General features: G+C 34.8%; 1 protein-coding gene and 1 pseudogene across 1 annotated transcript in view; one reads left to right on the top strand and one right to left on the bottom strand.

The window, feature by feature from the left end:
- LOC132039322 (xanthotoxin 5-hydroxylase CYP82C4-like) overlaps positions 1-7,986 on the top strand; it is an 8,453-nt gene extending 467 nt beyond the window's left edge. Inside the window, exons 2-5 of the mRNA XM_059429824.1 lie at positions 1,305-1,365; positions 1,942-2,134; positions 6,556-6,860; positions 7,168-7,986. Of these exons, the coding sequence (XP_059285807.1) occupies positions 1,305-1,365; positions 1,942-2,134; positions 6,556-6,860; positions 7,168-7,808 (1,200 nt within the window). The 3' untranslated portion in view covers positions 7,809-7,986. The remainder of the gene's footprint in view (positions 1-1,304; positions 1,366-1,941; positions 2,135-6,555; positions 6,861-7,167) is intronic.
- A 404-nt stretch (positions 7,987-8,390) lies between these two features.
- On the bottom strand, positions 8,391-11,450 carry LOC132040636 (protein JINGUBANG-like; annotated as a pseudogene).
- Positions 11,451-12,800: the final 1,350 nt, after the last annotated feature.

Raw genomic sequence — 12,800 nt, 5'->3', positions numbered from 1 at the left:
AGTTAATTAAATGGTGTCTTGATTTTTTGTTTTTGTTTGTTAATAATTTTGATTTTTATGCAATCTTATGTGTTATTGGTGTTGTTTTGTTAATAATATTTTGTTTTGGTTATGAAAAATGAAAGTTTGCCTCTCACGCATACTTTGTAATTTTAAAGTGAACTTCTGCCTCTCTCCCATAGACTTATCTAATTCTTAACACTTGTGTATTTTTTATTTTGCTTATGAAATGAAAGTTGCTCTAACAAAGATACTTTGTTCTTTTATAAAGTGAACTTCGCCTCCTCCGGCATACTTTTCTAGTTCTTAACACTTGCGTAAATTTTTGTTTTGCTCATAAAAATGAAAGTTTGCCTCTATGAAGATACTTTGTTCTTTTCTAATGTAAACCCTCCGCATACTTGTCTAATTCTTAATACTTGTGTATTTTTTTTTATTTTACTTTATGAAAATGAAAGTTGCCTCTAACAAGATACTTTGTTCTTTTGTAAAGTGAACTTCTGCCTCCTCCGCATACTTTTCTAGTTCTTAACACTTGCGTAAATTTTTGTTTTGCTCATAAAAATGAAAGTTTGCTCTAACGATACTTGTTCTTTTCTAACGTAAACTTCTCCTCCTCCATGACATCTTTCAATTCTTAACACTTGTGTATTTTTTTTATTTTACTTATGAAAATGAAAGTTACCTTTCTAACAAGATACTTTTGTTAACTTGTAAGTAAACTTTTCCTCCTCCGCATACTTGTTCGAACTTTCGATTATTTATTTTTTGTCAATCGTTTACTATAATTTCAAGTCTAAGTCATTGAGCATTGTATACTAATCAAATGGAACGTATAAACTAATCAAAATCAAAACAAAGCAATAAATTTGATCAATTCTATGTTGTTGAGTAAAATTATGATTCGCAATGCGAATCTCAACCGCATACACTGTTTAGTTCATAGAAGATGATTTGTTGTTATTTTCAAATATTAACAAATCTAAACTTAATAAAGCATCAAATTAAGTTGAATGCATTCGAATTAAACGCTATATATTATGTATTTTATCTTTTTCGATGTTGTAGCGAAAAATCGAATGGATTTTCCGGTGTGGAACGTTGGAACGATTAACGATTGAAAAGGTTTGTTGTTGAAATGATGGATAGTTTAATTGGATGTTTAGGGTTCGTTACGGACTTGATTTTTATATGTTATGGGTAGGGGTAGTAAAGTCTTTTTCTTATTATCTTTTAGCTTAAAAGGGCAAATATTAAAGACCACGCATTACGGGGGGCAAAATTAAATCAAATAAGATTTGAAGGGCATTCGCGCCAATTGCCCTACTTTGAATGACAAAGCATTAGCCAGCCGGCCCACAACTGTGACTGCAATTTTTTTTAATTTTTTTTTGCATGGATTGGCCTCCTTCAAATTGGTGGCCTTTAATTTTTGCCCTTCGCCTCAAAACTCTGCCCATGCAAAACTCTGCTTTAAGGAAGAATTTTGTGTACAAAATTAGCATGATAAATAATGACACTAAATCAAGGGCATGAAAATAGAAAGCAATACGTATTTGTGTACCGGAAGACAGACAAAAGTTTTCACTGAACTATGCCTTATCGAGGTAGAGTTTGTAGACGTAGTTTGCGCAAAACTCTACCTTGAGCATAGTTTGCGGGCAAAACTGCCCATCAGCATAATTTGCACGAAAACTTCTTTTTATGTGCAAACAATGCCCGATTGGTCAGAGTTTGTAGGCAACCTCTGCCTAGCGACTTTTTTTTTTTTTTTTTTAAATATTTTACCTGAGCAGGAGTTCGAACCCGAAAACCTGAGGTTCTAAGCGAAAGAAAAAAGTTAAATGAGGTTTTAAGCGAAGGGCAAAAGTTAAATACTTTCATTTTGATGGACAAAAATTAAAGACCACCCCAAAATAAGGGCATTAGTGCGAATTGCCCTGACTGCAAAGCATATGGGCTATGGTTATGCTGTTTTTCGGTTTGCACCTTTTTGGCGGGAGATGAGAAAAATTGCTATGTTTGAACTTTTATCGAATCGGAGGCTGGATACTCTCAAGCATGTTCAAGTGTCTGAAGTGGATATTGGGATCCATGAGCTGTACAAATTGTGGAGCGATAACAATTCTGGCAGGTAAATTTGGTGCATGTCAAATAGGTCGGTCGGGTTGAATTTGAATATATTAAAACGATTCGAGTCAACAAGTAGATCATGGCATAGTTTACTTAAATTTTCTTGATCAATCTTGACGTGTTTGGTTAATTTGGACAAAATTATGCATTTTTTTGTGTGGATTGCCCTTCAAAGGCACTAGTTTTTATTTTTTGCCCATCAAATTGCTGGTCTTTCATTTTTGCCCTTCGCCTAATATCATGAGGTTTGGGGTTCGAACCTTGACTCAGTAAAAAAAAAAAAAAATCGCAAGACAGAGTTTCGTAGCAAAATTAAGCCTTAAGGCAAAGTTTTGCAAAATTGCAACTAAGGCAAAACTCTGCCCTAAGTAGAGTTTGCAGTCAAATTCTGCCTTGCGAATCCAAACTCTACCTTGCGATTTTTTTTAAAATTTTTTGTCACACCCTTAATCCGATAAAGTGATGGCACCCGACCCTTACCTAGGGCCGAGCGAACCCACCGACTCTCGTGACACTTATAATCATACTGGGCTGGGCCCTTAAATCATACAATGGAAACATAATAAAGACTTTTACAAAACATGCTTTTGATCTTCCTGAACTCATATAAAATCTATAATCATAAGAAACTGTAACATAATACATAACGATACACCGACTTTTGGAGCCACTTATACAACCGACATACCGTACACATGACACATGCGCAAAGTCTCTGGGAATACGAACGCAATACCATAACATAATATCTTGACTCGCAAAGGCCTCCGAGAAAATGGAGCTCGCCAATCCCGCCGGAACATCTTCTACTAATATCTTGCAAATACACACCGGTGTACACAACGCGGCATGGAATGCGACCGAAGAGTGGGGTCGCACGGAATATGTACTCTAGTATGTAAGCATGAAATACAAGACGGGATCACATCGAAGTAAAGAGGCGAGAAAATCATAAGACTTGCCTTTGAAAACACATACCATGCATCTTAATGTCATAAATTTATCATATAAACATATAGCGTGTCCCGCCCTCTATTGAGGGACTCGGTGCATAAAATCATAATATGCATATATAAAGTATACATATAACGTGCCCCGCCCTCTAACGAGGGACGAGGTAAATAAAATCATGTCATCATCACGCGTACGCATAAATATATATATATATATATATATATATATATATATATACGTACCCGGCCTACGAGGGGACTCGGTGAATAAGCGTGTCCGGCCCCGCTAGCAAGGACTCGGTGATGCCATTCTCGGCCGCCATCCCCATATCATCACATCATCATATACCGTGCCCGCACACTCGGACTCGGTCGTGCCGGCCCTTTCGGGACTCGGTGGATCATCATATCATTATATACCGTACCCGCCCCCAGCGTAGGGACTCGGTGAACAATGCAAAGGAATGTGCACGAATACGTACCCGACCCGGACTCGTGAAAGATACATCGAGGCCGGCACGACGCAGTAGTGGACAAACCAAATGCAATTAAAACATCTCAAAGACCAATGAAGTAGTCTAAACGAATGTCATTTGAAAGTCGGACAATAGTTACATCAAATATCTTTCGGACGTTATTCGGAAACATAGCATACATCGTAAACGCATTTACAAAACCATAAGGATCATAGTCATGTTCAAACCATAGGGATCGTAGTCATGCGCCACACCAAATTCGAGTCCGCCTCGGAAAGTTACAAACATTATTCACTTTAGAACTTTCTACGAACAAATCGAAGCGATCCGAGCCTTCGTGAAAGTTACGACGTTAAGTAGTTTCGAATCGTTTAGGAACAAAACTCTTTTGAAAACAAAACCTTTATGCAACTTTTGAAATTTAATTATACAAATGACATAAGGACCATGATTTGACCACATTAAGAATACGAATATCAAGAAGCCAATAAGAATCATAAACATGCTCAGATCAATGTAATAGAATTACCTCGAGATTCGTGTCATAACTTACTTTCAACTAAGACATGCCAAAGAAAGAAAGGTTGAGCTTTACATACCTTAGCCGCTTCCTAAGCTAATCCGAACTTACGTCTCGACTTCTCACGATCTACAATAATGTCATTGTGTATCAACCATTAGCCATAACACTTAAGAATCCAATTCCAAATTAACACTTTGTCTACAAAAATTTCTCAAAAGATTTCCCCTATAACTTCAACGTCCCTGAGAATTCAACTCGGCCAAATCAACAACAACCAAACCAACAACCATACTAACAATATCCATAGGTGATTCAAAACGCATTCTAACATTAATAATTCCTTTCTACACAATTCGGCAACATTTCATTTATATTCAAATAAACTACATACGATCAATTCAATACCAATGCTCATATATTCGATTACTAATCCGCAACCATTCACACATGATTTAAGAACATTCCAAGCAATCCATATAATATTCAAAACAACCCAACCAATAGGCCACTCCAATTCGAAATCTTCCAACTACATTAGGGACATCAATAACACATTTTCTTCTTCCAAATTCATAAACTATATCAACAATTCCATACGTTTACAACATTATTTCCATAAATTCAAGAAAGCATATTAAATCACATTAACTTCCAAATCAGCCCACACAACCATAACTTCAACTTGGATCATTAAACTTTCATTTTTCATCATAACATCCACAACAACATCAACCAAACACTAAATGAAATTTGTTCATCAAGCCTACATCAAGCAACATATTCACGGCTACACTTCAACTCACCATGCTTTCATGAATTCCATTCATTTTCACATCCCACAACCTCCATAAACCATGCATAACATGTAAAAATAAGAATTAAGTCTTACCTCTTCCAATCAACTTCTCCTCGGCTAGAAATGTTCATGGCAACAACGGACGATTCTCTTGTTCCAACAACTACTCCACGTTGACGAGGGCCTTCCAATTAGTAGAGAGACAAGGAGAAAATAATTGTTCTATGACCAAATTTTGGCATCACTTTCTGCCCTTGTCGAAAGTCTCCTCTTGTTTTTCTTTCTCTTGAATTTTCTAGGCTTTGCAAAATAATGAATTGTGTCTTATGTTCTCATCACTTATACATATATATATATATGGCACATGCACATGGCCGGTCATGTGCAAGCTTTTTCTCCCCTTTTTTTTTCCCCAATTTTTCTCCAATTTTCTAGAGTTTTCTTATGTTACAAAAGATGAATTATAGTCTTGCATGGTCATGAATTATACACATATATGTAAACATGCCCCCCACAAGTATAAAATGAACACATGGTCCCCTTGATGGCTTGAAACCATTGGCTAGCCATGTGTGGGTCCCACGGCCACATGGCTAGTTGTGGCTATTTTATGATATAATTTGTTTCCACTCTTGGCCCTTAATTTTTCTTATTCCAACTTTACCCTTAATACTTCATACCAATACAAGGATGAATATGCAACTTATGCATTCTAGAAAAAAAATTATAACCTTGTCCCTAACTTTCCGCCATTAACTCGAAATATCCAAATGTACAAAATGCGAGGTATAACAACTTTTGACTGAGCGGGGGTTTAAACCCGAAACCAAGAGGTCCAAAAGTTAAAGACCACCAATTTGAAGGGCAAAACTTAAAGACCACTGTGAATAAGGGCAATCGTACAAATTGCCCAAAATTATGTGTCAATATCCAAGCCGATGTCCAACAGAAATGTATGTTATAATAGTGCGGGCTAGCAACTTTTTAGCTCTATGATTGAAAATAGTTTACTATCATAAGTTTAAAATTCTACATGTGAATTCGACATTATCATGGAGTTTCACATGGAGAATTTGAATCTCTATAGCAATAACTATTTTTCAACTACAAAGACCGGAAACTGACTATTTTGTGAATTTTATCCAACTAGATCCCTTCTTTATATTTTTGTTTATTTTCTTATAATTTTATTAATTACCAAATCAAACTAAAATAACTTTTCTTTTATATTGTAACAAATTATTTTGTCGCTTAAATATTGTTAATAATCTTAGAAAATGACATATTCCTGTCACAACAGAATTTTGCGGAATTATCCATGGATTCTTTTTAAAATTTTGCTATGAGCCGAGGGTCTCTCGGAAACGGCCTCTCTGCCTTCCCAAGGTAGAGGTAAGGTCACGTACACACTATCCTCCTCAGACATCACTTGTGAGATTACATTGTTGTTGTTGTTGCTGCTGCTGTTATTCTTTTTAAAATTTTGGATGGATTACATCCGCAACTAACTTAACGACAGATTTGATCCATCGCTAAGTTTAGCAATATTGGACGCGAAAATCCATCACTAATGTTTTAAAATTTTACTCCCAATCCAATCTGTTCATGTTTGAACTGATTGGAAGGGTTACACTTACTATATTACGAGCTAAATTTGACACCTCTAACGTGTAGGCCGATGCTGGTTGAGCTCAAACGTTGGTTTGAGGGCTTAACACTAAACATAATCGTTAGAATGGTTGCTGGGAAATGTTATTTTGGTGCTGGAGCAACTTGTGATAATGATGATGAAGCTAGGAGATGCCAAAAGGCAATAAATCAAATTTTCCATTTAATTGGAATTTTTGCACCAGCAGATGCATTTCCAATTTTGGGTTGGTATGACATAAATGGGCATGAAAAGGCCATGAAGAAAACAGCTAAAGAACTTGATTCTATACTTGCAGGATCGCTAAAAGAACATAATGAGAAAACAAGATGTACAAGGGTACGTATAATATCTATTTTCGACAATTGAAGGCAATTTTGGCCCTTTACCCTTCATTTTATAGTGACGTGAGGGGTAATGAAATATGGCTTATTATGACGAATTAATCAATCTGGTCAAGAACGTGTGTGAATTTTAAACTTGCTTTACAAGGTTAATCCGTCTAATTTTTTAGGTTACTATAGTTATGCTAATTATGAATCACTACCTTTAATTACCTTCAAAACGAGTTATAATAATCTAAAATTTATTTAAACCCCGATCAATTTATTGTACTTAATATATTCTTTTTGTTGTAGGCACTTATTCTTGGAGGCAGCGAGCCAGTGACACAACAGCAGGGACACTAGCATGGGCCATTTCATTACTCCTAAACAATCCCAAACTATTAATGAAAACACAAGAAGAAATTGATCTTCATGTTGGTAAAAACAGACAAGTTGATGAATCAGACACACAAAATTTAGTTTATATTCAAGCCATTATTAAAGAAACATTACGTTTGTACCCTGCTAGTCCACTGTTAGGACCAAGAGAAGCAATGGATAATTGTGAAGTGGGTGGCTACAAAATTACTCCTGGCACTCGATTTATAGTAAATGTATGGAAAATACAAAGGGATCCAAGAGTTTTGGAAGATCCCGATTCTTTTAAACCTGATAGATTCTTGATGAGCAGTCATTCAAATGTTGATGTAAAAGGTCAAGATTTCGAGCTCATTCCGTTTGGTTCTGGTAGACGTTCTTGTCCTGGCGCGTCTCTAGCGCTACAAGTTCTTCATCTGATGTTGGCGCGTCTTCTCCAAGCTTTTGAGTTTTCTAAGCCTTTGGATGATCAACCAATTGACTTGACGGAGAGCCCTAGTTTAACTATACCTAAAGCGACACCATTGGATGTTCTCATCACTCCGCGCATTAGTGCCAACCTTTACAGTTGTTGATGCATTTCTTTTTGTTGTACGCCTGCTTATCACCTGCGTTAGAATCAAGCAGTTCAATTCGATTGTACCTGCCTAAATTTCCTTGTTCAAGTTGGTTGATTAGTCTCTCCTTTCTACTGAATAAAACACATGTTTGTGCCTTCATTTTACATGAATAACATATCGGAGATGTCATTTCTCAGCATTATTGTTATAGCCTATGACTCTTGCATATTTGCAATTTCTTTATCTGTTCCGCTTCATTTATGATTATTAGACAATTCATCACTAAAGCTACTTCTACGCTAGTTGTCAAACTACTGCAACTCTTTTTTCTTGAAATGCACTCGTAACCGGTTATATTTTTTAAAACAGAGAATAACACAAAATCCACTGCTTCGAAAACTTAAGGGTTCCTCCGCAAGATTCGTCCTTGGAGGGTGAGTCCGGGCCTAAAATAAATCAGGCCAAAAGGCATAGTCGATGGACAATCGGTGAATATTCTTGTACTGCCCCTTGTTAGTCCCGAGGGGGGGAGTTAATTAATTAGTGTTCAACATATGAAAAAAGAAAAATAATTGCTTTATTCATCTATTATATACCAAAAAATTTATAAAGAAATCAATGGCCAACAAATTTACACACCATTTAATTGTACAATATCTTACAACACATTACATAAATAATCCCCAATCTTTAAAAATTCTTCTCTGTTTGCAAGGAGTGTAACAGAAACATATCAACACTTTAACAAATAGGACTGAAAATCCTATTGAACATCCCCATTCCCATGGCCATTCTGCATAATAGGTGCCATTTCTGAAACACTCCAAACTTTCACAGATTTATCAAGACTTCCACTATAGAGCACCCATTTTTGGTCACTTCTTGTTGATTCTTTATCCTCTTCAACAGCCAAACATTTCACTGGCCCACTATGTCCTGTCAACACAGACAAACATGTGTGAATAGAATCTTCTTTCCTCCAAACACATATGTTTTGTCTGCTGATCCACTAAAAACAAGATTCCCTGCTGACTCAAGACAAAGCACAGCCAATTTATGACCTTTTAGTACACCCCCATGAGTCCAATTTTTCTTCTCTTTTCCCCAAAAATTTACAACCCCATCTGATGATCCACAGTACACAACTGAACCTGACTTGTTAACTGCCAATGCAGTCACAGCACATTCTTGATTCAAAAGTGTCTGCACCAAAACATGCCTTATGGTTTTTGGTGTAAATTCCCTTTGCCAGATTTTGACAGTTCCATCAGCTGAACCTATATATAGGGGTTGAAAAATTAGCTCGTGAAAACATGATTCAATCATTTATTAGCTCAGTTAATTTTAGCCTAACTCATTTCAGCCCATCTAAAACTTGAATTGATATGTAATTCAAATTGACCCATAGAAACTTTGTCAAAATATTGTTAATAAACATTCTTTTATTTGATATGTTATATATAGCCAATAATAAAAGAAAAACTATAATGTTATTAGGTACTTAAAAAATACTCTTGGCCGTCCCATATTAGTTGTCATGTTTCGCTTCTCGAGAGTTAAACTATCTAAATTTTGACTAGCATTTTGAGATATATTTTCTTATCAAATTAACATGAGAAAAGTTGTAACTTGTAGTACTTATCATATACTTTTTAAATTTTTAAATTTTAAATATAAAATATTGAGTTGATCTGTGTAATTTAGCTTTGAAAATGTGTCAAATTGACTTTCAAAAAGGGAAACATGACTACTCATATGAGACGGAGGGAGTATAAAAGAACAACGAAGAAATTAAAACTTAGTAAAAATTTGGCAGGTTGGGTTATGGCTAGCTTTTTAGCCCATTTCAACCTAAGTAACTTTTGGGCGAGTCAATGACCCGCCCGTTTATTACTCAACTCATTTTGGCTCGTCTACATATAGTCGAACCCGCTTATTTGACGCCTTACCTGTATAGATAATACCATCAACACTAGCTACTACTGAATTGACAGCATCTTCATGGGCTTTGACAGATTCAAGGCATTTTGAACTGTCAGCTCTCCAAACTTTGAATGTTCTGTCCCATGAAGCAGAGTATAAAAGGCCATGGTTATGGTCCATGCTTAAACAAGAAATTGCATCCCAATGTTTGATCCAAATGGAGGCTCTGTTATGTTTGGCTGACATGAAATAGTTGCTTGGCCTTATTGAAGCCTTGAAAATGTCAAAAAAGGTTGGTAGAGTTCCAGCAGGCTTGTAACTAGGATTATTAGGTTGTACCTGTTAAGATATACAATATTGTGTCAATAAAACTGTAATCTTTTGAATAATTTAAATTTTTAGATAAGATAGTCGTACGAGTAGCTGAATAGCTAGGAATCTTAACAAGAGGATTCGAAATATACAAGAATACCACATTTGGGATTCAAACATGAAAGCCCATGTACTCTTTCCGTTCCAATTTACGTGGCACACTTTTATTTATAATCTATCTAAAAAAGAATACCACCTTTTCATATATAGAAAAAAAGTAACTTAAAATTTTAGTGATTCATTGCCACACAGATGGTTAAAGCTTATTTATACTAGAACTTTCAATAATCTCTTCTTTCTTTGCTCAGTCAAATAATGTCAAATAAATTAGGAGAGAGTATATACAAAGAAAATTTTGTTTTTACCCTATTCACGTATTATAATTTTTTAATGAAAGGGATTCAATTGAACCCCTTCATTATATGTGGCTCTGTCACTGCACACAAGGCAATGGGTCTTGATAACAATTCTCACAGTCATTCATTATCAAAACGAACTTCACGTGCTTGTCCATTAAAAAAAAAAAAATTAAGCCAATACATGAACGAACATGCTGAGATATAATATAACTAAATAGATAACAACGTGCTCTAATAAACAAATTAGATTTTTTAGATGAGGTGATCACGCAATCCAATAGTACCTTCCAAACTCGAACTTTTCCATCTTGATGACCGGTGAAAATCTTATCTCCAGAAATAATAATGGCTTTAACAAGACCACTATTTGATTTAAAACCCGAAAATTCCTTCATGTCCTTCCACACACGTATATTTTTGCTATCGGACCCTGTATAAAGAAGATCATTTTTTGCAGCCAAAGAATATATATGTCCTTCTTCACGAACAAGTGAACCAATTAAGCAAATTTTGTGATTATTTTGTGAAACATCATCATCCATTTTGCACAAATTGGTGTTATTTAAATTACAACTTTGGTTCCATGGTGACATTTTCATAGGAGAGCCTTCACAACTAAGACGATCATAAGCAGAGAATTTGCTTTTTCGTATGTTAAAATCATCATCATTCATAGTAGAGGACATGTTTGGATGAAAGGGAATTTTTTTTTGTCTAATTTAAGAGGGAAATTTAAAGGGTTAGTGTTATAATTTAGAGAGGATTATGGTGGATTATGAATTTATTTGGTTATTGTATTTAACATTCTAGTTCTTGTTCCACCTTAAAGAAAAAAAAACAGAATTTTTTTATGTTGAAAATATGAGAAGAAAGATGCAAAGAAGAGAAAATGATGGAAAGAAAAAGAAGGAATTGGAGAGAATGGAGGAGAAGTTTTGTAGGGAATATGGAACGAGGGGATGAAGAGAGAACGGTTTTAAATTTTTTATATTAATATGGGAATGGGAATCAAGATTCAAGAGGCTATTAGATCTTCACACATATATATATATATATAAGCTGAGTCAGAAATTCATGTAATGACATTAATAAAACTAGAGCGTACCTAGGATTTTATCTTTTACGTAATTTTTTGGGGATGATGGAAATGGGGATGGAATGTTACACTGCCTATTGATGGGATCTAAATGCTTTACCTCAATTGTGGTAGACTGGGAGCTTACTAGGTAAACTAGCTTCAACCCCGCACATCTAGGATTTAAACTTATATCGAGGGAATTCAATGATTCATATATAATAAAGAAAAAAAGGTTCTTTTATGGCCTATTATCAAAATACAGTTCTTTGGCGAGGGAGATTCATTTGAAAATCATGGTTCCCTTTAGCTCGCTCCTGTATATAGATATGATTTAATTTATATATTATAGTAGTGATGACAAAAAAATAAGAATGCAAAGAATATTTAGATTATTGTTAAAATTAAAAAAATAATAATAAAAAAAAAAATATCATGGTTGGCTCACCTGATCTATCAGCTGAGTAGTAAGCCTCCTTGGGATAATTATCAATATCTATTTTAATATACCGTAACAGGTTAATTTACATTATTTTTCGGATTATTCATCTCGTTTGTTACGAGCAATTACATGTCGTTACTTTTTATATATACACGTTAGTATAAATTTCATGTTATAATATCACTTTATAAAATTTAGACGAGGATAGTTATGGGAAGATTGAGAAGAATTAATAAGCCATTACATCTTATAATTAAAATCTTTTTAATTTTAAAAAATTTCCTTTCACCCTTAATAACATGCTCTTATTATTAGACAAATGTATATGTTGTAAAACTAAAATTTCAATAGTATTTTTAATATGTGGCAAATGTATATTTATTTCTTATATTTCGGGTTAAAGATCAACGTATTAAATGAAATCAGCTTGTTACGTCACGACGTCACGTTATTCTTCTGCCATTCTAAGCTCTGAATTTGTGACATGAAAGTAACTCGATTCAATGTAAATTGTATTTAAGTCATTTAATTAACCAATCAAGGCTTTCTTTCTTTGGAAATTTTCAAAGTGGCATACATCTCTAGAAGTTCTCAAGAAAAGATAGAACTTACTCTAGAAGAGTCAAATTTTGTTCTTTTACCAAAATTGAACCATCTTTTATCCTAACCTGTATTTATCCGAACCTGAATTTTTGGCAATTCATGGAACTAAAGGTGCTTTTGTAACACGCCTAGCTATCAAGCATGAGAATCAGAATATTGACACATATATACCGATCATAGTAGTTATCGACACCAAATTAGCTAAGAATGAAACGTGGCAACATTAGCTTAAA

This window comes from Lycium ferocissimum, chromosome 12, assembly GCF_029784015.1.
Source record: "Lycium ferocissimum isolate CSIRO_LF1 chromosome 12, AGI_CSIRO_Lferr_CH_V1, whole genome shotgun sequence".
Lineage (NCBI taxonomy): Eukaryota > Viridiplantae > Streptophyta > Magnoliopsida > Solanales > Solanaceae > Lycium > Lycium ferocissimum.
Note: the sequence above shows the minus strand (reverse complement) of the source record. Positions and strands in the feature narration are given on the sequence as shown.